Source organism: Solea solea, chromosome 17, assembly GCF_958295425.1.
Source record: "Solea solea chromosome 17, fSolSol10.1, whole genome shotgun sequence".
NCBI classification, from domain to species: Eukaryota; Metazoa; Chordata; class Actinopteri; order Pleuronectiformes; family Soleidae; genus Solea; species Solea solea.
In genome coordinates, this window is record NC_081150.1 from 7,335,663 (window position 1) to 7,363,050 (window position 27,388).

Consider the following 27,388-nt stretch of genomic DNA (forward strand, 5'->3'; position numbering starts at 1 on the left):
TGCCCTCTTCCTCTCGTCTCGCTTTCTCCATCTCTGAGCTGTCTTGCTTTCTTGTGTGCACCTCTCACTCCCTCTTTATTTCTTCATCCTCACCCCTGCCTCTCTGCCTCCCACCCTCCTTCTTTGCTGTATTTGTTTCACAAAAACCTTCCATATTCTCCTCTCTGCTTCACCTCTCTTTCTCTCTCGATATATATTTTTTTTTCTCTCTCTCTCTCTCTCTGTTTCCCCAGAAATGCATCTATTATTAACATACAATTTTGGCTCTTGCAAAAGACTGAACCAAGGTTCAGACCAAGCTCCTCAACATTTTAATCTCCCCATAATGAGCAGAAAATAATGAATAAAAGCCGACCAAGTTGGGGTGACAGCAATTAATTGATGCCTTGCATACTGTAAGTGTAGCTCATTTAAACAGGTTGCCCTGCACAGAGTCGTATTTCTAACCAATACGCTGTATCCCCCCGAGGTTTCATACTGTGAGTATACTAGTACATGTAGATAAAAATCAATATGGAAGCGTTCCACCACCAAAACACACAGTGAATCAGAGCTCGTATCCCGGCAGATAATGCATAATGTGTCCATCCGGCTACGAGGGGTAACGTTACTGTAATTGTAGAATTAGTCGTGCATGGGTTCCCACTGTCGGAGGGTGTGTTTAGTCTCTGTTGCAGCAGATTTCTGCAGTGAATGACATCCGAGGGCACATGCATAGCAGCGTCAGGCGTGTGCGGAGATGCACAGTGCGAGAGCCGTCCCCCAATGATTAGCATAGCTTCTTTTCATCATCTGCTTCCCTCCCTTCCTTTGAACAAACACAAGGGCTCAGGGCAGGGATCTGTCAAAGGTCCACCTCTTGCAGAGAAAGGGGAATTTAATGCTGCAAGACTACTGAAACCCTAAGTTCATTAGCATTTTGACTGATGGAGCTCTCTGGACTAAGTTGTTTTCTTCTTAAACGACTTAAAGGCAGCGAGTTACCGCCACTGATGTTTTAGACCATATATAAGAAGTGGGAATCTGAAAATGAAATAAAATCAAGTATATCTCCCTTTCATCACTGGTTTATTTATACTCGTAAACATCAAACAGAAACAACAGCAAAATCAAGAGCTGGCGTCCGTCCATACGTTTGATTATCGTTTCTCTTACATCGACAAGTCAATTTACAATGGATGTCACCAATGTGACACGGCAACGTCAGTAAGAAAAAATATGGAGATGAACTGTTCCTCCTGATCGCATCCACCTGTGATATCAGATTATTTCCTGCACGCGTCATGCTGTTGGTGTTGGTTCCATTGTCACTCAAATTAGTCATGACAGGAATCCTATCAGAGTTGAGTCTTTATGTAATTATGTGATAAAAATGTATCGATTCAAACCAGAGGGCAGTATAAGGCTGAGTCGACTTGTGCCACAAATATGCTGCATTGTGCTGTGTCTAGGAGTGTTGCTGAAGAAAAGATGGAGCTCTGTCTGTCTATTACATTCTGTTCCAACACCTCTGGGATGTAAAGCACGTCTGTAATCTCTCCAAACCACCGCCAAGGTAATTAAGACATGTCACCATCTGTCTGTGGAGCTGGAGACAGGAATCGTGTTCAAAGTCTACAGAGATTGTATCACTTTAAGTAACAGGCGATGTGTCTGTGAGTATATTAACTCCACCTCCTGCCTGTTTCCTCCTCGGTTATAATACAGTGTCCAGGATACTGCATTCAATACCACATGAACACTTATGGTTGTACTGAGATATACAGTATCTCACACAACTAAACATTTTTGTACATGACGTCGTTTTAAACATTGTTGTGCCTTTCATCAAAGTTTGATCAAATTTCGCAATAAAGAAGACTGATAGGTTATAAGGTAGTAAACAAATATGAAACGATCCCCACAACCCTGTATGCCTGCCTTGCCCTCAGATATATGAGAGAAGCTTACAGGTCCCTCAATAGAGAGCGCAAAAGCTCAAAACAAGGCGTAAAATCCCTGCCTGTTCCTCCACGGGCCACAATTCCAATCCAAGAAAACAAGAAAGCACGGGTTATAAACTCCAAATCATAAAGTGCTCTCCAGAAGCCACTCAGACTTGGAGAGCTTGTCTCTGGCCCGTTGAATATTTGTTGTGCTCTCAAGCTGCGGCAGCTCTCCACTCATCGATAGGCTGCGCTTGGAACGAAGACTGGCCCCAGGTTTGGGGTAGGCTACATAACAGCGCTCCCTATAAGAGTCTGCGTTAAGCGAGTGTCTGCGGTTCACCCTCGCAGCCCCTGCAGGCACAGTCATGTAATGTCGGGGGGCCTGGTGTGGTCGCGGTGCCCTGGGAGCAGCAGTCCACTTGGTAGGCTGGCCGGGAACGGCCAGAGCAACGGCGTTAGCCACTTTCATCTCTGACGAGTTATTGCAGTTCATGTTGTCAAGCTCGACATCTGCCTGAGCTTCAGCGCGGCGAGCCTCTGAGGGCTTTGGCGCTGCATTGGAGCGTTTGGGCCTGAGAGCACTGGGTGACGCTGGGTGCCAGCTGTGGCTGGCAGCAGAGGTAGAGACAGTGCAGTCAGGGACACAAGGTTTGGTTGTGGCTACAACGACTGGTGGCCGTTGCTTGGTTGGCTCCGGCGGTGGCAGGGAAACTCGAAGGCAGTCCTTGTCATTTTTCTCTGGACGTAGAACCTGCTTGGAGAGGGACTTGGGAATCCCACAGCCCTGTAGCTGTCCATCACTGCTCAGTGACCGAATATCCCCCATCTCTAGAGCCTGTCATGACAGGAGACAAGCAAAGGAAGAGAGGGAGAGGGAGAGAGGGATGAAAGCTATTCTTTTAGACATCCCTGTTTCAATATAGGCAAAGATAATGAGCAGCAAAACAAGAAAACAAAAGGAGCCATGCCAAACTGACCTTATCTGCATCTCCTTGGTTACACACCCGGTAGCGCACAATGAGGAAGATAATAAAAGAGAGAACTGAGGCCACAATAATCCCTCCAATGATAACCACAATAGTGCCGCCAAGGAACTGGGACTGCATGAAATGGCATCTCAGATACTGCGGCTCTGTGGTGAAGTGGACACAGCCTATCACCCTGGTGGCAGTCAGTGAGGTCACCTGGTCGTCATAGATGGCCAACACGCACAAGTCATAGTTGGTACCAGCTGCCAGGTTGTTTACCAGGATGTCCTTACTGGTTGGAGGGATCATTCTGAAAAGAAAGCAAGAAGGCTTTGTGAGTTTTGACATAGATTAGAGAGGGCTAAATGAAACAAGACAGAAGCAAATCAGATTATCCAGCTTATTGTTTTGTTGGGATGAAATGACTTGACAATCCTTTATCTCTCAGGGGGCTATTTAGGACCCGTAGGCATAATCTTCTGTGACATTTGATTTATTCTCCCTGCAACATTACTGATAAAATGTTTCATTTGCTATGGATGCAAGACACCTCAGCACTACAGGCGCAACTCCTTGACGTCTTCTAAATTTGGTAACCACTGCCAAACACCACATCTGGCTGCTGACTTTGATGTTTATACGAAAAAAATATATATAATTCCTGTGACATTGCTATTACATCACATTGATTAGCACTAAACACGTAGAGAATGAGGGCAAACGTGAAAGAATGCAGGGTTTTTTTTTTTTTTTTTTTAAATAGACATGTGAGAAGCTCTGGTTTTCTTTGTTAAACACTGGCTGACTCTGCTTTCATCTTCCTATCAGTCCACAGCTTAGTGCTGACATTCAGTTTTGATTTTGTCGATTAAGCATTGTCAAGGTTTTGCACATAGTAAATGGTTCACTCCTGCAAGGGCGGATTACGAGTCGAAGAATGAGAAGTCAGACATAATGCATTAGTCTGTCTTCCTGATAAGATTAATAGACGCCACGAATAATCATGTTGACAGTCAGGTCTCGGTCTTGACGAGTGACTGACAAAATATCCAGAGGCTATTACGCATTCAAAAGCAACTAATAAGGAAAAACAAGTATCAGGAGATTGGAATATGATTCTGATTAGATGAAGTTTATGTGCATGTGTTCAAGCTCAGTTTTCAAGTGTGTTTACAAAAAAGAATTTAGAGCACTTTCTCTAACTTGGAGAAATAAATGTAATAGATAGACAATGGGGATGATGTGTGAGCAGAGATTAAGGATACGTGTTAATTTGAAATGCTGGATGCCAGCAGCTAGTGTCAAAAATGTTCAATGATACCGAACCCGAAAAGACTCACTACCCCTCTCAAAAATGTCTCGACCAGATGAGAAGCAAAATGAGGGCCTGCAGTGGAGATACATTTAAATATAGGCCATGACAGACAAAACAAGGGACTTCAGTCAAGGTTGAATGACAAAAAAATACAGGACGTGTGTCAGGTTCAGTCACTAGTCTTTTTTTGTCAAATCTGGCAAATCTACTTGAACCACACTTATTCAGTGTTTTGAATTGGGAGTAAACATTAAGTCACTGTTGCACATACTTTACCTACGTTATAAATCACCTTTACAATTTCACGCTTTGTTTTAATCCAGCAGGTAAAGTGATATCTCCTCACCTGTATACCAGTGAATCATCATATGACCCATTATACTGAATCTGGAACATGCGGATTCCAGGAATACTCCTCTGGAAGTTAAACTTGACCAGGGCCGAGGTGGACGTGGCCTCTGCTATAACTACTTTCTTCTCCTGGCTCGGCTTCGTGTTCCCCAGAGGCACCCCTCCAGCCTCGGGACCTGTCTTGGTCACTGTGGCGATATCTGATGATCCAGGGTCGGGCTCCTGCTCTGCGACTGTGTTGTTGGTGATGTGAGGGAGTTTAGCGATGACCAGATCCACGTTCTGCTGTGCCTCGCCAGCTGGATTAGAGGCCACGCAGGTGAAGGATCCTGGAGGACAAACCAATACGGTTAGTTTGTAGCTGACATTTACTGTGATTATGAGAGCAGGCACTAAAAGCATATCTCATCCAAGCCAATCATATTTACAAAAAGGGGTTCAACATTTTGGAAAAGGCTAATTTGCTGTCTTGGCGAAGACACTGTACATGTGTCATTTGCTGAATTTGACTGCTCAGTCATTTGTGTTTATTTTCCCATTGAACCAATGCACCAGCTGTTATGAGAGCTGTAAGCCAGCGAGCTAAGGATACACAAACCCTGTCAGTGGGAGAGTGTCTGTGTGTGTCTGTGTGTGTGTTTTTGTGCCCCAATGTGTCTCTTCTCTGACAGTAGCCAGTTAGTTTAGCATTAAACTAAAGAGAGGGACACAAATACCTTGACCATGTGCAAAAGAAACAAACATTGTCCAGCAGCAAGGGAACCTAATTAACTTCTAATTGATCATTATTCTTACAACACACAACACACAATACAATACCCTTTTATAGGAAATTATGTGATTGACATTCTTGGTCAGGAGCAGTTACTTCCTAGATTGCCATCAATGTATATTTGCCAGTCAGTGAGCCAAGAAAGTGTCTCTTCCCCAAACCACAAGGCTTTGAGAGCCATTTCCCCGCTTTCTTTATGCTTAGCTAAGCTAATTGACCTCTTATTCCAGTAAGGCTATTTGTGAAATCTTCCAAATTTGGAGATGTGAAGGTAGGAAAAGGTTAATTCCATAGTGACTTTGAATAAGTCTTCCTCACTTTAAACTTTATCGCCCGGGGCAGACAAATACTCCAGTCCTTAAGGCTTCTGTGCACACAAACAAACAACTCATTTCATTCAGTCAACAAAACAAGCACAGCCAGCGGGGGAGTACACAGACCAGAGTCCTTCACAGTGCTGATGAGGATGTCCAACGTGCCGTCTGTGTGGACCGTGGCCCGGGAGGAATTGGACATGAGGCGTCCATCGGGGGCGATCCAGTGAATAATGGGGTCGGGGTCGCCCCTGGCCTTACAGCGCAGACTCACACTCTGACCCTCCAAAGCTCGAAGCTCCTGAGGCAGAGAGAGGCATTGTAGCTAGTTAGTAGGAGGATTTCAGCATACACACGCACACACACCAATTTAGATAATACACTGTATCCTAAAAGTGAAAAAAAACAGTGTGGGCTAACTGCTTTACAGCAGCAGTCTGAATAACTGCCTTTATTAGTGATGCTGTGATCTAAAGCTTTATTCTCTATAAATAAAATCCCCAATTGCTCATGGTCATAACGTTGAACTGAAAATTGATGAGGCAGAATTATCAATATGGCAGAGTGTGTATGAGATTATCTTTTCTGCTATTATGCAAAGGTGCTGGATGTAAATGAGATAATATAGCTGTGGTTATTTGATCAGATAATTTTGTTTGTATGCATGAATCAAGGGCTAAATGACTGTAAGCTTCTGCTGTGTAATAAGAGCATCTCTGTGGATTCATCATAAACCTGCAAATAGCTTTATTAAAATGACAACTGAAAACCCTGCTAAAGAGTGACTCTAAAAAGTCTCCACAGGCCACAGTTTGCTACATTTTATGGGCAAGAAGTCGTAGATATATTTTACTGTGTTCAGTTCGGTGTGTGGCTTGAATGATGGCCACAAGTGTTGTAAGGCTCCTCTGACTCACAGCTAATATCTGGTGTGACAGTCAGCGAAAGAACAAAGTGCCACCATGGATTAACTGGGGCAAAATCCAATGTCTGGCTGAGAAAGTGTTGGAAGTGTGATGCCTTAGCAGGCCACGGTTCAATTCAGAGGTTCTACCTGAGAGTGCCTGGTGATGAGAGGAGGCTCACACAGGAACTCCTCCTCTGAAACTGTCCAGAAATAGCGCCCGGCGAGGTGTTGTGGTGAGGCACAGGTCTCCAGATCATCCTCCCTCCGCAATCGCCGCAGCCAGAGCAGCTCACAGTTACATCTCAGAGGGTTTCCTCCAAAGCTCAGTGCAAACGATGTAGGTCCCATTATCCCAGAGGTGGCCAGGACCCCTGCTCTTTGGAAAACGGGGTCAGGAGGAAGTTTCTGGAGCTTGTTGGAGGTCACGTCCAGCCTTTTTAGCTTCTGCAGGCCAGAGAAGGTGCCCTCTGGGATGTAGCTGATCATGTTGTGGTCCAGATTGAGGGTGTGGAGATTGGACATTCTCTGTATGGCCACCCATGGAGCACCTTCCAGGTTATTGTAGGATAGGTCCAGCTCTTCCAGGGCTGTGAGGTCATTGAAGGCGCCAATCTGTATGTGGGTGAGCTGGTTGTTGTTGAGGATGAGGTGGTGCAGCTTGGACATGCCGCTGAAGGTATCGTTGGTAATGCGGGTTAGTCGGTTGCTATCGAGGTGAAGAGCTCGTAGATTCTCTAGGTCTTTGAAAGCATGAGGCACAATGTTGCCTATACTGTTCCGAGAGAGGGTCAGGTCTACCAGCTTAGTCATGTTAGCAAAGTCTTTGCGTTTGACACTGGTTACAAAGTTATCCCCGAGGCGCATCTCCACCGTGTGCCTATCAATGTTCGGGGGTACGAACAGCAGCCCCTTTTTATCACACAGAGTCGCCAGGTTGGGGTTCAGCATCTGGCAAACACAGCGTTTGGGGCAGACTTGGACTTTGTGGGCCTTGACAGCCACACCAAGCACTATCAGATAAACCAGGAGAAACTCCATTTGGCTTTTCAGTCAGGCTCATGCACCTAAAAGAAAGCAATGCAAAGAGAGAGAGAGAGAGAGAGACAAGGAGAAATATTTATAAAACTGTGATGTGTATCATCTTCATTAAGCTGTAATTTTCATGGCTGGGAAATCACACCGAAAAATCTCTATTTAAAAAGGGAACTGGGGATTCTGCTCTGCAAAGTCAAAGCTTTTCCACTAGATTTGAAACACTATTGCTGCCAGCTCACAGCTGAGATTTACTGAGTCCAAATTCTGAGCAGGAAGCTCAGCAACTCAGTGCTGAAGCAATAAATGCAGCGCAATTAGACGTGAAACTAATTAGTCACCTGCAGATTTGCGAGTGAAGCATCCTCAGTGCTCTAATACGATTTTGCAACAGGCCTTTTTAGTTTCTGCTCCCTGCTCATAGTTTTTGATGTGATAATACCAGTCCTTTTATGTTTGTGTACAGAGGGATCAAAGTCTAGACCGACAGTTCAGGGCCTCATCAGAATTAGACTGATATCTCCGAGGATCATATCGCCAAAAGGAAGGGATGATTGGACCCAGTACCTCAGCGAGGATGTGCTATGACTTGCTATCGATTTTCTCTCTGCTCTCTCTGCTGCTACTCTTACTTATCACACAGCTGAGATGGGGGATAAGGAGGGATCCATTTGATGAATCCTGAGACCTTGTCAGGGATATAGCATGTCATAAAACTAAGAATGTGGAGATCAGATCTCAGCTCTGCAAGTGCACTGTGCAATGTTCCAGAGCAAGGGTGACATTAGTTGCGATTATATTTACTGAGCTGAAATGTAGTCTCACTTTGGCTGAACATGCAATAGTCAGCCCTGTGGGTTTCCCATTACAGCACACAGAAAAAGAACACCAATCCAATCAAACACAGAAGGCACGAATCCAATTTCACATCTGTAGTAAAAACAAAACATCCAAAGACTTTAAACTTTAAATACCAAAGACAATGGTTCATTTATGATTATGGCTTTCCATGGTTTGCTGGTAATGACTCCATTGTTAACGTTGGGTCTTGTAGAGTTTGCATAAAACCCTCGTATCAGAAAAGACTCTGCCAACTCAGTGCCTTCATGCTTCAAAAGCCTTTGTTGCACCAGAGCATGGGACACACAACTCACAGTGTAACGACCCTGACACTAGTATGAGAGAAACGATCACAGTCTACAAGGAAACATCAGACAGGACAAGGTTGCCATCCTGCCAGAGGTGGGGCATGCTTTTAATGTGAAAAGCAGAGTAAAGGCAGACTGGTGGCATCCGCTGACAACAGACGCATTTTGACAGGTGGGTAAAATGTATTACAGCCCGACAAGAAGGCAAGAAAGAGGTCACCTTAAAATGGCCCATAATAGCAATGGGAGGAAAGATATCATCGGAGGCAGCACGCTGGGTGTGACATTTTCATGAATACTGCTGATCGTGCAGCAATGAATCAATGCCCTTTTCAACAGTTTCTTTTTTCTTTTCTTTTCTTTTTTTTTTACAAGGGACAACAAATTTACAAATTCACACAGTCAAGAGACTTATTAAGTGGATATAGTCTGGGATGCAGTGGTGCAGCCGATCTGAGCCGGAGACCATTATTCAAAGACGCCTCTCTTTGATGACTCGGGTAATTGCAATTTTTTCCTGACACATAATGTGTTTGCAGTTTCATTTGCACTAATGTAACTCTTTAAGTCAAGCTTCAGTTAGATAGGATACCATCAAAATATCAACTACTGTACAATAATACAACCTATTGAACAACCTTGAGAACCTTGAGAAGATCTGGAACTGTTTGAAAATATAAATATACTGTAACTATAAATGTGTAAAAATAAGGCAGTGCAATTTACTGAATTCAAGTGAACGTCAGGTGAATATAGTGTGTGCTTTTATGTGTGCATGTGCATCGGAGGATAGTCTGTGAAAGCTAAGGTGTTTGTGTTGGTGTGTCAACAGCCTTCTGCTCTGACTCTCTGAATGGCACAGCCTCTGGAGGTGCAATGAGGCAGAGAGGACCTGCTACTTCCAGGCTTGAACGGCGCTGAAGACGTTATATTGATTCATTCTCTGGTGATGGGGCCGCTTTTTTTTTTCTTCTTCCTTTCTTCCTTTCGCTGGTGAAAACTCAGCCAAACGTGAAGAGAATGGCTGCAGCGGTAATCCCAACTAAATTTGTTCTGTGAGGACAAAAAGACAAGCCCGCTCGCTGCTGAGAGGGCGCAGGCAGGCACTATCCGGTGCTTCCTCCCTAATTTGCATTTAATTACGGGTGATTCATGGCAATTTGAATAACAGGTTGCACTCATCAGGTACAAGAACAAATAAGTAGATAATCAATCTGTGCATTCATCAATCACGTGCTTCATCTTTAAATGCCACACCCCGAGAAAATCATTATCCTTCAGTTTCATTATGATGAGATGACTTGGGAGGGCGACAAAGACGCAGGAAAACATAATCTATTGATGCATTAAGCATAATTTCCTTCTTAGTCAATCAAATGTTCGTTTACTACCTCAGGTCTTTGCACCCTCAGAGTACAGCACAGACTGACAGCACACACCCACTCAAACACACCAGTGGGTGGATTTGTGCCTAATAGAGTTAGCTCACTACACAACAACCCCCAGCTATAGAGACAGACATTCATGCACAGCAGCACCAGCACACTGTAGGAGAGGATATCTATGAACTCCCTGGGGTAGCATTCTCCAGGAAAAGCCTTACGCAGCATACTGCATGCCAATTGGCCAGTGAGGTCATGGGGAATATGTTTTCAGATGGTCTAACTTGTGCTGGAGATCATATGAAAAAGCCTCTGCAATCCATGTCTGGGCAGGGAATCAGGGAAAGTGGAGCCTGCAAGAGGAAGGTAATGAGATAAAGTGTGCTTGGTTTGCCTCTGTGCAGGCCGACGCGACGGCACATGGCAGCATCTCGGCAGCGTCTCACCTGGGTTACTCGGGGTAAGGCAGCTGTACGTGCGCTACTGCCAAAAATAAGCCCTGTTGTGTCAAGGAGGTAAACTGATGCTGCAACATAATGGCAAAATGGTATCGACAAAGCAGTGAAGTAGGTCCTCGCTCTGCCTGCTTTATGAGACTAAATGGAGCTGCAGCATCTGCTGAAGTGGATCATATTTTGACTGAGGTGGTAGAAATTCTATTTCACCAGGTAAATGCTCATGTAGTCCGAGTCCAAACATCCTGACCAAATATTGATGCTGTTATGAACCGTCTGACTAACACATCTGTGTTTGTGCATGTGGGTATGTGCTGTGACTCCCTTTTTGCTACACAGAGTCTGCCAATGTTAGAATGCGATAGCTCTTGGGTGACAGCCTTGATGCCATGGCAACACAGAAAACGTCAGTTTTACGGTGAGCTGTAATCACTGGCTCATTTTCAGATTACTTTAAAAAATATTTACAACAAAGAGCCCTGTTTAGAGTTCAGGACCTCAACAACGGAGGTCCTCGTTAAAGGCCAGATGAGACCCATTGTGCCATTTATGACACTGCAGTGACGGGAAGAAAAGGAGATCATGCACTCAGCGAGACTGAGACTGAGATTCATTAGCCTTTTTTCCACACTTGTGTGTAATAATGACCTAAAAGACTTCATGGAGAAGTCTGATGAAATTGAAATCATTTATTTTTCTCTAGTGAGACCTGCTTGTTAGCATGTGTGTGTGTGTGTATGCGTTTGTGCTGCTCATCAACACTGTAATTCTCAAGTGTTTTCCTTCTCACAATCCAGAGCTGGGCTGGATATCTTATGACATTTCTTTTTTAAAAGCTGCTGTCTAATGAAGCAGGGGAATAAAATAATTGCTGATTACTGATTTAATTCTTTTTCAGTGTTGTGATATGTCCTGGGTGAGAGGCTTATGGGATGAGATTGTCTTCCGGGGGGGGAAGAATGAAGAAACCTTGAAGACCACCTCTGAATATCAATATGGGCGATTCAAATGAATATCCTCCACATTGTGAGCCTGCAGGCCTGTAGATCTGCCAATTCCCAAGTGTAATTTCAGGTACAGGAACAGTTATATCGCTGCCCATCTTTGTGATAACACTGTGCCTCTATATTATACAAAGGTGTTTTTTTTCATGTTACAGTCTGAATGAGAAGAAATGAGGATCGCCAAGATTAAATCCATGATCAGAGAAACTATTGGCTCATTTCCCCCCTGCATGTTTTATACCTCGCACAGCAACAAAATAGCTAAATAATGTATAATCTTTCCCCCTCTCATTATGTTGTGTAATCAAAATGTGGCTATTTTTGCTGAAGGCACACACACACACACACACACATAAACTGTGTATGTATGTGTAAGTTTGTGAATGACAAATCATCTGTGCTTCAAATCTTTTGGGAAAGTCTTCGTTAAGCAAAAAAACCAGCAGCTTATTTAGTGGCAAGCGCTGAAATGTGGGTCAGTGAATGTGGAGCTGGTCTGCAGAGCAGCGTGTAGGTGCCAAGGAAGCACACATCACCTCTGTGCTATCAGTGCAAGGTAGCAGCGTATAATATAAGCAACTGAGTGCATTAACATAGAGGGAGCACACAGAGGCAGCAAAATGAGGCGTGAGCCTGCTTTTCACTGGTGTAGCAGTTACAATGCTGCCTCCGGCACTCATGAATAATAAGATATGTGATAACTAACACTCGAAGACAAGACCATTATAAGTCATCCTCCATAAAAAAATAAATAAAAAAATATCACCAGGACCACATCTTCACCTGTCTTCATCAGTCATCCGGCAGCATGTTCCCCCTGCCCACACAATAATCATATTATCTACTGAGGGCTAATTTAGACTCTATCACAGCCTAATGACTGATGTGTCATTTGCATATCAGTCAGGGTTCACCACGGCAGCACACACCAAGCAGATAGGATGGAACCTATCACTGGATCCTCTGTGCTGATTAAAACACACCATAAAACACAGACCACACTTCTCACATCTGAAATCAATCTTATCTTGCGAGCAGCCTATGAGTGCAGGCTGAATAATGAGCACATTAGACATGATTCTCACTTTCACCTGTGGGAGACCAAAAAAAAAAAAAAAAAAAAAAAAAACACAGCACAGTAGGATGCAGCCAAGTGGGTACTAAAAATAAAATCTGATGGCGTTCTTTGGCAAATGAGGAGATGTGTCTGACCTTGCGGTGCAGCAGGTCCTGGGCTGGTGGTGGATTTCAGCCACAACCCCCTGTCACAGGAGGGGAATCTGGAGCCTTCCAGACTGGTCCTGGGAGAACTACTTCAAGTCAATGCGCCGCTTTAAAGACACTTCCCCCAAAGGAGTTCATAGGCGACAATTCACACCAATCACCAATCTATTAATAAAATATTGAACTTACCTTGCAGATGAAGCATCAAGCCAAGTCAGAGATGGGTGTGTTTGAGCTCATGTCCTCCCAGGGGAGCGGGGAGCATTCCAGCAGTGTTGTTGCCTTAAAAAATGGGACCGATGGTGTCTCTTGGAGATAATTCAGGTGTCCCGAAACACTGCTATAACAAGAGACGGCCTGCAAAACCAGCGATGCCCTTCAAGAAATCCATGAACAGCAGATAAAGGACGTACGACTCTTCATGTGATGCCCTCAAACTGGAGAAATGCAGCTCGGGTTTTCTCCCCGAAGAGAAAACAATAGGGCGCAGGAAAGCGCAGGCTGAAGGGTCCCGGTGTGGCTGCAGCTGTGCGGAATCGCCTCTACTGCGCACCCGCCTGTGTGTGCACCTCCACAAGAGAAAACGCCTTTGTAGCAGCGACAGGCTGCTGCTCTAATATCTACAGCGCTGCTGTGTGTGAGTGACTGGTGCTGCGCTCAATCCAGCCAGATGTTCCTGTATCGCTTTCACTGGCTACGACGGGGCTCAGTGCGACTTAATCCCGATTGAGTGAAAGGTTGCTGCCATAATATAGCCTACATCCAACCCCCCTCTGCTCCTCGACTGTCAACCACCTATACCCTGCTCCATTTCTGACCAGGGCTGGTGTGCTCGGAATGGTAATCGGGGCGCTGCGCGCTGCACAGAGAGCATTTGTGTGCATAGACAGATGCAGTGTGCCTCTCAGCCTATCTCACAGGCAGGCATCATCATTTATTCATGTGGATTGAACCCTGCTGCACGAAAATGCAACACACTTATAATATTCTCGAAGAAATTTCAACAAAATGTGAGTAAAAAAAAAAATATGGGTAATGTTTTTCAGATTTGGCCGTGCAGAAGTTGGATAAATGAAAATCCACCTCCATTCTTTAAAATAAAACCTCTGGTCTGAGTGAAAGCCAAACACCAGCAGCCTGTATATAGCTGGATATTCTTGCATCTATTACATAGATTATTGGCAAGAAAGAAGTGTTGAGTTGGCTGAATCCATGAGCCTTGGCTCCCTGTGGGTCTACTTGGCACTGGACCCATTGCTATCTAATGCAATGATCCTATGGCCTTTTGTGCAAGTTGCCAAAGTTTTCTATAAATGCATTCATCTATTACAGAACATATAGTGCAATTTTCTCCTCGGACTCACAGATACTCCTCTTTTTTTGTGCGTTCTCTCAAGAACAATGACCTTTAGCTTCGGTTGCCTCCTGGTGTGTGTTGGAAATTAGGTGTTAGTTGTCATCCAGAGAATTGCCCTGAGGATTTCTATACTCCAGATCGATAGCTCCGTCCAGTTACAACACACCCACTGAAGATCAATAGGAATAGCCAAACAGTTTAATCACTCGTATGAGACACATGTTTATTTGTTTATTTGCACACAAAACAATATCACTGATAGCATCTTTTGTTTCATTTGTTGCGTGTAAAGTCGCCCAGTATACGTGGATTTTCAGTCACTGCAGGTGTGTTTTACAGCCTGAACACAAGCACAAGCAGAAATACTGGTATTATAGGACCCATGGTGACAACAGCTCACACGCTGGTGGGAAGTGTTGATGTGAAGGCCTGCATGTGACCTATGTGAGTGTCTCATCGGAGTCATCATGGGCTGACAGTTGGTGGCTGACATGTCATGGGTTTTACTGTCCTCCTTTACTGTTGTGAAGCATGTCGATCTCGCTCTCTCTCTCGCGCTCTCTGTGACACATGTCATCCAGGAAGGCCTGGTAGGTGAGGCTGTCCGCCTGTCCACCTGTGCGGCTCTTTTTCTCCAGGAACAGGCTCACGGTGTCCTGCGGGGGGTCAGCGATGCTGCGGCTGCTCCACCTGGTCTCTGTGATTCCCAGTAGCTCACGCACACACGCAGAGATGACCTGCAGAGTGCACAGCACAGTAGAGTCCTTTGGTAATAAATACTGTTTACAGAATCTAACCTTTATTTAATTAGGTGCTCCCTCTGAGAGTGTCAGTTTCTTGTCTATCAGGGAGATTCTACCAAGACTGTGGCATCATCAGTAGAAGAGTTCTAAGATTGCACTGCCAAAAACAAATGTAACAAAGCACTTAATTGCTAAAACCTATATGGATCTTGATTTTAAAGATCGTTATCTTACACACCATTAGAGACAAATTAGTGTTAGTTTGTTGAGATACAGTGTTTCTACAGGAAATCAACGTTGAAGGCACTGTATGCCAGTGTATCTCTGGTTTCAGGAACAGATAAGAAAGAAAGAAAAAAAACAGGTGCTTTAACTGGAAACAGAGTATGTGATACAGCTGATCTGAGTTGTTTGCTCGCACTGCAGCCACAACACACAACTTTAATTAGATGTCACACTTTTCAAAGGAAATAAATGCACAAATGCCAAATGGGACGTGCAACTGAGTGGGCACTGAGTAGACAGTCCACTTATAGCTTTTTAAAGAGATTGTTTAGAAAACAGCTCAGATTGGAACCAACAATTATCACTTCTGTTGTCAGCGTGTGTAACTCAAAAAGTACAATGATGGGTTTTGATGATGTTTTGTGTGGATGGAGGAAAGAAAAGGTTAGATTTTGGTGGTCACTTTTGACCGGGATGACTCTGAGTTGTTTCTCTAATTTGTACAATAGACCAGAATTTGTTTCCTATTATCATATCTTCTATTAATTGTTTAATGAATAGTTCAAATATGCAAAATGGGCTGTGTCATAAATCGCAACAAATGTCTATTTCTACTTGAAGAATATAGTGGTTACTTGTAATATTTTAATCAATTCATTCATTCAAATTGTGTCAGCAGCAGATGGGGAGAGTAAGTTAAACTCAGCCATTTTTATTTGTATCTTGGTTGCTGCTCAGTCTGTTGAACATGATTTGCTTTGATATGTAAAACAAGCCTCCATAATAACATCCACTTTTCCAAAATGAGAATCAAACACTTGGAGTGTCTCCTGGAATAAATACCTGCATATGTTTAAAATCGGTGACTCCCAGCCTCGGTAAGTAGATACAGTTGACGTAAATGAGCTTCCTTCCAGTGATCAGGTTGTCCGTGAAGCACGCCTGCTGCGACAGGAATGAATGATGACACAGTCAGAGCAGTGGAACATCACTGTGGAGACTGAGCGACTCTCTCATGTTGTCTCTGCACACGCAGGTGAGTGTTTAACCTACTTTGTACTGAGGAAATCCTAAAGACTCAATCCATCCTGCAACATCATGGCAACTCCAGTGTAGGAAGTCCATGTTGCAAGTAAGCGCGTTGCCATGGAAACTGTTACCTGCCATTTAAAGACATGAGTTTCCCTCACCAAATAAAAGGATTCTAAGTCCATAAATTAAGAAACGGAACTCTCTGTGTTTGAAACTCTCCAGACGTATTTTATTTAATTATGTAAACATGTCGGCATAAAAGTTCCCAAAGTAGGTTGTAGTTGTTTTTTAAGCTCAAAGTTCTGTCATTGACTTGTGTCGTTTGTGTGTCCGACATCCAATCAGCTTCTTGCAATTGAGGGCGGCGGGGCTACCTGTGACGTGATTGGCCTTCAAAACACGTTTTTTTTCCATGCCCACATTACAGGGAACCAGCGAATGGCCGCTCATCAAGATTTCACAGATCGACAAACCATCTACGCTGGTGATGGAGACGCTATCGCTCACAAAGCGATGTTTTACAGATCGCTTCAAAGCGCCGCTTCGTCTTTGACGTTCCCTCCGTTATATAGCTCTGTTATGCAGCGACGCTTTGCTAGCTGAAGTTCTCCTCGCTCTCCTGGGTCGTGCAGGTCAGGTCGGTCGAAGGGCTTCTGAGCAGGAACACCAGAAACTCCACTCTTCACAATGGCAGCCGTTCTCCTCCGCTCCGCACTGAGCAGGAAGGTAAATGGGCAAATTCATGTTTGTGCCGAAGAGTTGTTTTTGTTTGAACTCAAACTAGGCTAACCATAGCTAACTATAGCTAGCTATACACGTTGCATAAATTACACTCCTCCTTTCCCCTCACGCATTTTTGTAAATAGAGCAAGAAGTGTTTGTATTATTTGCAATAAAAAAGTCGAAAGACCTGTCAGATAATCACGAGTTTAGCATGAGTGTTAGTGAACTAATGCTGTGGTTTTATTTCTCTCTCTCCAGGCCCCCGTCCAGCTGGGTCGTATGTGTTACTCCTCCTCCTCAGTGGTAAAGTACAACATTACATTGTTTCCCTTATGAATGAAAATACTATCCAATAATGTCAAACACAGCGTGAAAACAGTTGTGTGTGTGTGTATAAGCTTCAATACATTACTCAACTTGAAAGATGAGATAGATAGATAGATAGATAGATAGATAGATAGAACTTTATTGTCATTGTACACTGTCACTGGAATGCTGCACACTGTCTAACCTGCCTCAGGTTGCTGCAGGTCTCTTTGCTACTATAACCTGCAATACTTGCTTTTTCTGTTTGTTCTTGTGTTATGTTTTCAAATATTATACTGCTGCCATGCAGAGTTTTTACATTTTGGTCATTGTAAGATTTAGATTTTGGAATTGGTGTCTTCATATCTGCTTGTGTGTCTGTGCAGTTGGTCATAGTCTTGCAGCCACTCTTAGTTAAGATGGCTTCTCAATGTCACGGTCCATTTGCCCGACTGTGTGTGGGATTTTCTTTGTTTGCTGTTTGAATCCAGCTGCACCTGCACCTCGTGAAATAGATGTGCATCTGTTTATTTGTTGTTTATCTATACACTTCTCAAAGCTTTTGAAACTACATCACATATCTCGGTGTTTCTCAGTTCAGTTGCCTTGTACTTGTTGAACTTGAAACATTGTTTGCCATAATCTGATAAGATAACTGCCATCCAGGTTGATTTATCTGTTGGTATTTACCTATGTTGTCTCCAGAGTTTGGTTGTTATGGCAAATGTGTTTGATTTCAAATGTATTTATTGAGGCAAACTGTCTCTGTGTAGTTTTCTGAATGTTAAAGTGAAAATTGTGACCTTCAAATAAGAACTGATTGAGGGCTTTAGCTGAAAAGCTTTTGATAGTCACCAAAATGAGATGTTGACTGTATCAGATTAAGTCTTTGCTTTTTTTAAATGAAAAGGCTCCTTGTGTGATTTGTGTGATCAGATCTTAATGTGAATTTGGTGCATTCGCTTCACATCTGACCTTAGATCACATCATGAAAATATGGTCACTTTCCCTATAGTATTTCATACATGTAACATGGATGTTATCGTGAACTATCGTAAAATCCAGACTCTGTTTTAAAGAAGCGTCTTTTTTCACCCAGTGCACTTTGTTCTTATGCATTGCTTACTCTTTAACTCGGCCCCATTTCTGCAGCACTCACTGACAGTCGGCACAGTGCACTAACCTTTCTGGTTTAATATTTGGCAGACACAATTGCGATGTCGGCACGCTTTGCTGTTTCATAATGACACAACATGTCACAACATCTGCCTGAACTGTGTTGCCAGAAATCGCACCAAAAATGAAGGAAACCAAAGCTTAGAAGAAAAACATGTTTTCATAGTATTCACGCTTAATTGGATAATGAAAACGTGTTGGACAATACTTGTTTACAGCACAACCAAATCAAAGAGGTATAACAGTTTGGATGGACATAAGAGCTGCAGTTAAGTTCTTAAAATGCCATGGAGTAGTGAGAATACTGTATGTTCATTAGTTTCTTAGAGTTCAAGGTTACATTGGCAATATTTTTCTTGGCATTCACACATGGGAAATGTTAGTTACAAAGTTAAAATTACAAATGTTTTTTCTCTTCATCAACCAATTAATTCATTAATTATTGTAGGTTAAAAGCCTTCTTTTTGTAGTACGTTTAGAATCAGTAATGCCACTCGCTGTGCAGGAAGTGAAGAGATCTTAAATACAAGCTGCAGACTGTGACTGCATATGTTGTGGTGATGGATACGGTGTCTCCAGTAAACTCTGTAATCATGTAACCAAACAGGGAACTGATTTAATCTTGTGCTTCTGTGATCCTCCAGCCCACCACCAAGCTGTTCATCGATGGCAAATTTGTCGAGTCCAACACGTCGGAATGGCTTGACATTCACAACCCTGTAAGTATTCATAGATGGATGACACCAAACCTGCACAGAGGCTACAGTAACAAGCTCTCTCCTGAACGCTGGATACAAATAACCAGCGCAGCTTTGAAGTAGTAAATTGTGAGTGTTGAGAGAGAAAATAAATCTTGTTTTACCAAATTCTATTGGCCCAATTTGTAAAGAAACCTTGTAATGTGTTATATCACCCAAAAAACCTGTCCTCTGATGCGTAGCTTTTTTTTTTAAATGAAGCTGCTTCTAGTAAATTGTAGTTAAGTGTTTTGTTGATTATTAGCTTGCAAAACATGCCATCTACTTTTATCACATAAAATGTTTCTTTGTGAATATTGGTGAAATAATGTGACACGATGAGTAATAACATTGCCCTCCTCTGAATGGACTGTCTTCTGCTCGTCAGGCCACGAATGAGGTGGTGGGACGTGTACCCAAAGCCACACAGGAGGAGATGCTGGCTGCTGTGGACTCTTGCTCCAGAGCTTTCAAGTCCTGGTCAGACACTTCCATCCTCACCAGGCAGCAGGTCTTCCTGCGCTACCAGCAGCTCATCAAGGACAACATTGTAAGGAAACTTGTCATTCAATCATATGAGTAACTAGCTGCTTGTTTAATCTGTTAGCAGTGTTCGCATTAGGCATGTCATGATCCTGATCTCATCTGGGCAATTTTAAATTAATTGGAGATCAGCAATCACCTTGATCAGACCATCAGGTAGAGGTGGAAGGTGATGATGTTCTATGTGACAGAAGTGGGATAAATATAATATAAATAAGGGAGTAGGGGTGGGATTTCTTTCTTTGTTTTGTTGTTTCTTGTTCAAAAACTTTCAAGTCAAAGCTGCAGAGCCTTCCACGTGCGACGGCTGTCTGCCTCCCTTATTAAAACTGAGCAGGTTCTTCATGTAGCTTAGCTGTAGACTGTAGCCAGGCTTTATTCGGGGCAGACTTGCGGTACCATTTATTCCATAATACATGTGTTTGATAAAATGGCTTATATTTTAATACAGTGTCTCATTTTGATTTGCTCCACTTTGCTCTGACCCCGTACACTGTGACTTGCACACACACACACACACACTTATGCACGCCATTACTAAGACATTCGTTGGTATTTGTGCAGAATATAAATGTGGACACTCCAGCATCAAACCACCTGCTCATCTAACTGGTAGAGAAGCAATATTTTCACCATTTTAGTCACAGTTTAACAACACGTTCATACAGTGTTGGTTTAGAGAGAGGTTGACACCTCCACTCTCTTTCTCTCTCTTTCACTAGTGCAGCTGCACAAACAGAGGAGTCTGTTTTTCTTTCTCTCTAAACTTCATTTGGGAATAATTTTTAATTTACAGACAGTGACCTCCTTTTTAAAAAAAAATATTTTGCAGCTCTGCTATGGAGGCAAATACAAGCATAGGCAGATTGGGCGGAGGACAAAAAACACTAATCGGGACATCCCTAGTGTGCATATTTCTTTTTTAATTTATTTAAAAGAAACTGCTTTCTTATGTCTAAAATTGTTTTCCTAATCTTTCTAGAAAGAACTGGCTAAAATGATCACACTGGAGCAGGGCAAAACTCTGGCTGATGCAGAAGGCGATGTATATAGAGGATTGCGTAAGTAATGCATGGGCTTGATTTCTAGCAGGGTTATTAGGTTTTCATATCCTGATTGGATTAGAGCTGTGGTTTATCTGTTGCATTGATCAAAGCCCCCTGTTGTATCTGTTTTGGCCTGATTAAAAGTCCTTAGCTTTGATATCCCTTTATAACAAACTGTGGGTTAATGTTGGACACTAAGTGGCTGCTGGGTGTTTGTGCAAAAGTGACTTTCTTCTCTTAATAATCATGAGGCCGGGGATTAATAATATTGGATTAAAGACTTAACAGTTTTAATAGGCTGTATCTTTTGATTGTAACAAACCAGGCTGCATATTTACATTTTTCTGCCCTGATTATAAGGTCTGACCGGCTTGTTTTTCTGCCTCTTTAAAAAGCACAGTGCAGACTTGTTTTTAATTGCATGCTATATAAATATGTAGTTCTCCTCATTGTGGTGTACTTGTTCACTCTGGCAGTCTCACATCAACAAGAATCATGTAGAGAAGTTAAGAGCTAAGTGCACTTGCAAATAAACCAAGATATATTTCGGCTTACAGGACAGAGCTGCCAAAGTTTTTTTTGTACTTGGTACAGCTCCCAGTTTTTGAAATGCCCAAATTATTCTTGCGCCCCATCTTTCAACCCATTATCTGAAATACGTACAACATCTGCCCGTGTCTTGCCAAAATTAGATCTTTCCTACAGTACTGCGTCTAGTGGTGCTTGACACTTTCACAACTTCTATTTTTCACAGGAAAAAAATTCAATTAAAAGTTACTGTTAATTGGGAGGCTTGAGCTCAGTCTAGATAATACACCGTAATGCCAGCATTAAATGCCCTTCTCATATGAATATAGATTATGCCACGCTAAGTCTATTAGTTTTATTTATCTTTGGTTGACTTCATCCTACCCTTTTCCATCCATCAGAGGTGGTGGAGCATGCCTGCAGCATTACGTCTCTCATGTTGGGGGAAACTTTGCCCTCCATCACAAAGGATATGGACACGTACACCCACCGCCTGCCCCTCGGGGTGTGTGCCGGCATTGCCCCCTTTAACTTCCCGGCCATGATTCCTCTGTGGATGTTCCCTATTGGCTTGGTGTGTGGCAACACTTACCTGATGAAGCCGTCCGAGCGTGTCCCAGGATGCACCATGCTCTTGGCCAAAATGATTCAGGATGCCGGGGCACCAGATGGTACACTCAACATCATCCACGGCCAGCATGCAGGTAAGTGTGTATCAGTCCTGAATGACCCGGTTACAGCTTTCAGTTTAGGTGTGGATGCATTCCAAACTCCACTGAGGATACGTGTAAAGTCACCACATGGCTTTACTCGGCACGGTGTGACACAACATGTTTTTTGTTTTGTTTTGTTTTAGTACCTGGTACCTGTGTTTTTTTTTGTGAGCTGAGCCAATACTATGCATGACAGCCACTGATTGGTCAGAGTGCCGTCACTGGAAGAGTCACGAGCATGACGTCAGACACAAGAATCAAACCGAACAATGCTGAACTGTAGATCAGTTAAATTGACTTAAAAATGAAAACTTGCGTTAATCATTTCCAACATGTAGCAAGGAAATGTCTGCTGAAAGCCTGCGATCGCGAGCAGCCACATGACAACCTCAGCCACTGTATTCCAGTTCAGTGACCATGACAGACAGAGTCGGTGCTCCGATTATGCAGGAAGTACTGAACTAATCCTTAATTAACTGATTCTAATGATTCAGTTACACTGAAAACAACTGCTTTACAAGTCACTGGTCTGTGTGTGTGTCATGTGTAAAACAAAGTCACAGCAGTTTCAGGTTCACCTTCATAGCTGTGAGACACTTGCCTCTGCCCAGAGGCTTGGGAGACTTTAGTATTGATGTGCAAGATAAAGACAAATGGAGGCTTTTGTAAATTGTTGTTTGGCATTATTGTGCTGCCGGTGCTGGTCGATTATGTCAACTGATATGATTATTCTCACTTACGTACTCGATATACTGTACAGCATACTCAATGACACAAATCTGATTGGACTGTTGATAGATTTCTGTGTCCAAATCTGATTTGAGTCACATCAAAGAAAAAAAAAAATGGATACAAGGCACTTTAACCTGGTAATCTGAATGTAATCTAGGGCCACATTCAGATTACCAGGTTAAAGTGCCTTGTATCCATTTTTTTTTTTCTTTGATGTGACTCAAATCAGAAAATCTGGAATGCATGTGTAGCCACATTCTTGAAGAAATGTGGACACATATGTCACTGAATGACCGCCAACTCAGCTGCCATCCTGTCAGATTTATAAATAACTGTAAATATTTTCTCAGTTTTTCCCCATATGTTTTTTTACTAACACGGCCGTCCCTTACTGAACCAGACAAGGCAGGAGAGCTTGACTCACTCGGCTCCTCCTGCCTCCACACTCTCGCCATTACACAAACGCATCGACAAGAGTTGTACTGGACAATCACACACACACACATGTGTATTTGCCGGGGGTTGGGGGGGGGGGGAGAGATAGCGTGAGACACATGTGGAGATGCAGTCTAATATTAACTGGTGTGAAGTGACAAAACTGAGATTTTCACAAGTGATCAGGTCACATGAGACATATTTTAATACCAGTTGTGAATAGAGCCTGTGTCCTGCTCATTTAGAAGCACATCTCAGTGTATGAAATGGTGGTGGGGGCAATATGTAGATGTATGTCCTCAGGCAATGTGTAGATGGTATATTATGTGTGCAGCCTATATCTGTAAGTCATGTACAGATGTTTGTGCTCATGTTTTTATCATACCATAAATATTGATTATGAAGACAATATTACAATATTTGTTCATATTTTATTTATTTTTTAGCGGTGAACTTCATCTGTGACCATCCTGCCATCAAAGCCATCAGCTTTGTGGGATCCAACCAGGCTGGAGAGTACATCTACGAGCGCGGCTCCAAGAACGGCAAGAGAGTGCAGTCCAACATGGTACAGTGCTCATTATAACCGGCCACATATACTGACTTCTCTTGTGCTCTGTATACCGTATTAAATTATGATTTAATAGATGCATGTGGAGCAAAATATCCCTGTCACCATGACAACCGCTGAGTCCTTGGCCTGTCAATCACTGGCATTTATAACATATATGATTAACTGCCTCCATTTGATGTTGAGAGAAGAGAGATATTATACAGAGCCGTGTCCTACATTTTCTGTTTCAGGGTGCCAAGAACCATGGAGTGGTGATGCCTGATGCCAACAAAGAAAACACCATCAACCAGCTGGTGGGCGCTGCCTTTGGAGCAGCTGGCCAGCGCTGCATGGCTCTCTCCACCGCCATTTTCGTAGGGGAGTCTCGTAAATGGCTCCCAGAGCTGGTGGAGCGCTCCAGATCATTACGTGTAAATGCAGGTAATTTCATGAAGAGCCATGTCAATATGAAGAATTATTATTATTATTATTATTATTATTATTATTATCATTGCTTGTTGTAGAAAGAAATGTTTGCTTTTTATGTGTCGTGAAGGTGATCAGCCCGGAGCAGATGTGGGTCCTCTGATCTCCCCCGAAGCCAGGAACAAGGTGGAGTCTTTGATCCAGAGTGGCGTGGACGAGGGCGCCAATCTGCTGCTGGATGGTAGAAATGTCAAGGTCAAAGGATATGAAAAAGGAAACTTTGTGGGACCGACCATCCTGAGCGATGTTATGGTGAGCTGAGATCCAGCAAGGGTTTTTCTTCAGTCACTAAAAAGGCAAAAAATAACAAAACATAAATTAGTTTTTCAACAAATCAACACCATTCATGTTTCCAAAAAGTTCTTGATTGTGCAAAACTGTGTTTTTGTCCAGTGATCAATTATTGTGTTTCATCATTTTTCCCACCTTTAACATTTTCTGTTATGAATATTGATGAGATTTCATTCCTCTAAGAATGGAATAGATGTTGCGTTAGATCTGCAATTGACTATTATTTTCATTGTCGACTAATCGACCAATCAACATATTAGTAGTTTTGTCCATGTAATGTAAGACAATGTGATAAATGGTTTAAAATGTAACGACAAAACAACTTTTCAAAACATTATGCATGTTGGGACAGTGTTCAGGTGATAAACCTTGTTCATTCTGCTCCTGTTTCCAGCCAAACATGAAGTGTTACACAGAGGAGATCTTTGGACCGGTGCTGGTTGTTCTGGAGGCCGATACTCTGGATGACGCCGTCTCTTTAATCAACAACAACCCCTACGGCAACGGCACCGCCATCTTCACCACCAATGGAGCCACAGCGCGCAAATTCACACATGACGTGGACGTTGGCCAGGTGAGCCATGATTAAACCAGAGTTGAACAGAAAAAACTGGGCGATACAGTGAGGTTTTTGTGGGAGGTCGTCTGTTTTACATCAGGAAACCACACCCTGATGTTCCCAATGTGAATTAGCCATACATTCATTTAAACTAGACTAAAGCTTCTCTGAATTGTAAATGAATAGAATTTTAAACATGATGAAATTGTAATAAAATTAAGAACATTTTAATTGTTTGACAGCCCTATTTTTCATATTGACTAGATTGCCAAATACCATATTAAATAGTTGATGTTTTGGCCAATAAATATTAGAAAATGTGTCAAATAATAACAACAATAATAATAATTATAAAATAATAACTTCCTACAGTCGAACTACCATCCAAATCCAACAAATAATGAGATTAAATACAAAGGTTACATCGACTGTATAGTCGACTAAGATGACCTGTATGAAGATGGAAACATAGCTTTCACTAGCTTTCACCAATCCATTTCTAAGGTTATGACAAACAAAAGTCGTATACTTGCCGTATACTTACTTTACTTCTTGCTGGTGTGTTTGTACAGATTGGCGTGAACGTGCCCATCCCCGTCCCCCTCCCCATGTTTTCCTTCACTGGCTCCAGAGGTTCATTCAGAGGAGACACCAACTTCTATGGCAAGCAGGTAGAGTAACAAACGCACTGTCATGTGTAGGATTGTCTTAAGTGAAAATGTTCTGACAGAACTCTCTTCTCTCTTCTGTCACCAGGGAATCCAGTTCTATACTCAGATCAAGACTGTGACATCTCAGTGGAAGGCTGAGGACGCGACTGTGACGAGCCCAGCTGTTACCATGCCAACAATGGGACGCTAAACCAAACTGCAATCTATGATGATATTCACTAACTTCTCATTATGCCTTAACTCCAAGGAGGGATTGAAAAAAGGGTTCCTTTGGCTTGGGATTTTTTTTTGAACATCCTGGATGTTGCTGCACTAAAAACACACTAAATAGAAATGAGAGAATGGGGAGTTGAATTGAACTGATGCAATGAATGATGCTGTGAGTTTCTCTCTTGTACTTGTATCTATTCATATTATGTTCTGACCCAGTCGGCCATAAGTTCATGGTGAGTGATTTTTAATGGTCCTTTCTATTACTTTAAAAACAATTAAATAAAAGAAATTTAAAAAAAAGGGCAGTGACATGTCTTCCACTTGGATTCTCTATTTTTCTTTAAATTGTTGGTAAAGGACACAATCTTGACATAATGGTGATGATGCTCATGATGACCATATCGTACTGTTTTCTGTGCAGGGATGGAAATGTCTGTCTGTGTAAGAGGTGAAGTTTGTTTTGCATTGAACTGGTAGAATGATACTTGTTTTGTTAATGACTGTCATTAGCAATATTCTCCCATGGGATGAATATTTCCGATAGATACACTGATCAAAAGTATCTGAGCTGCTTCAAATGTTGTTCCAGTTTTAAAGGTTCAATCCACATTTTCAGATTTTATAATGCATTAACCAAAATGTCATAGTTTATTTAGTATGTCGTCCAAAATTGGACAAAAAAGTCAGTTTAGTATGTCGTCCAAAATTTGACAAGTGTCATGTCGTCTAACTATGACATTTTAGTGACTTTTTGGATGAAACTATGACGTTTTTGTAAACTCAAAAATCAGTCAAAAAAGTCATAGTATGTCGTCCAAAATCACTCAAAAAAGTCATAGTATAGTATGTTGTCCAAAATCGGTCAAAAAAGTCATAGTATAGTATGTTGTCCAAAATCACTCAAAAAAGTCATAGTATAGTATGTTGTCCAAAATCACTCAAAAAAGTCATAGTATAGTATGTCGTCCAAAATTAGTGAAAAAAGTCATAGTATGTTGTCCAAAATCGGTCCAAAAAGTCATAGTATAGTATGTTGTCAAAAAAGTCATAGTATAGTATGTCGTCCAAAAAGTCATAGTATAGTATGTTGTCCAAAATCACTCAAAAAAGTCATAGTATACTATGTTGTCCAAAATCGGTCAGAAAAGTCATAGTATAGTATGTTGTCCAAAATCGGTCCAAAAAGTCATAGTATAGTATGTCGTCCAAAATCGGTCCAAAAAGTTATAGTATAGTATGTCGTCCAAAATCAGTCAAAAAGTCATAGTATAGTATGTTGTCAAAAAAGTCATAGTATAGTATGTCGTCCAAAAAGTCATAGTATAGTATGTTGTCCAAAATCGGTCAAAAAAGTCATAGTATAGTATGTCGTCCAAAATCGGTCAAAAAAGTCATAGTATAGTATGTGCCCAAAATCGGTCAGAAAAGTCATAGTATAGTATGTTGTCCAAAATCGGTCCAAAAAGTCATAGTATAGTATGTCGTCCAAAATCGGTCCAAAAAGTTATAGTATAGTATG

General features: G+C 42.3%; 2 protein-coding genes across 5 annotated transcripts; one reads left to right on the forward strand and one right to left on the reverse strand.

Moving 5' to 3' along the window:
- Positions 1 to 1,051: 1,051 nt before the first annotated feature.
- Positions 1,052 to 16,632, reverse strand: lrfn5b (leucine rich repeat and fibronectin type III domain containing 5b). Of its 4 annotated transcripts, none has more exons than XM_058613396.1 (8): positions 16,179 to 16,632; positions 15,969 to 16,067; positions 12,990 to 14,894; positions 6,703 to 7,619; positions 5,775 to 5,949; positions 4,558 to 4,891; positions 2,906 to 3,206; positions 1,052 to 2,763 (listed from the first exon to the last, which is right to left on the reverse strand). In XM_058613396.1, exons 4-8 carry the CDS (start codon positions 7,591 to 7,593, stop codon positions 2,068 to 2,070), a joined length of 2,397 nt encoding a protein of 798 aa, XP_058469379.1. In that variant the 5' UTR covers positions 7,594 to 7,619; positions 12,990 to 14,894; positions 15,969 to 16,067; positions 16,179 to 16,632; the 3' UTR covers positions 1,052 to 2,067. The 4 variants fall into 4 exon arrangements, with proteins under 4 accessions (XP_058469379.1, XP_058469377.1, XP_058469380.1 ...); XM_058613394.1 differs by having other exon boundaries at positions 15,969 to 16,070; XM_058613397.1 differs by adding an exon at positions 12,789 to 12,877 and having other exon boundaries at positions 15,969 to 16,632.
- An 84-nt stretch (positions 16,633 to 16,716) lies between these two features.
- On the forward strand, positions 16,717 to 26,171 carry aldh6a1 (aldehyde dehydrogenase 6 family, member A1). Its single transcript, XM_058613398.1, has 12 exons — positions 16,717 to 16,883; positions 17,139 to 17,183; positions 19,007 to 19,081; positions 19,488 to 19,649; positions 20,625 to 20,703; positions 21,618 to 21,920; positions 23,543 to 23,664; positions 23,901 to 24,090; positions 24,206 to 24,387; positions 24,821 to 25,000; positions 25,558 to 25,656; positions 25,742 to 26,171. The coding sequence occupies exons 1-12, from the start codon at positions 16,845 to 16,847 to the stop codon at positions 25,844 to 25,846; spliced, it is 1,581 nt and encodes a 526-aa protein (XP_058469381.1). The 5' UTR covers positions 16,717 to 16,844; the 3' UTR covers positions 25,847 to 26,171.
- The last annotated feature ends 1,217 nt before the right edge of the window (positions 26,172 to 27,388 follow it).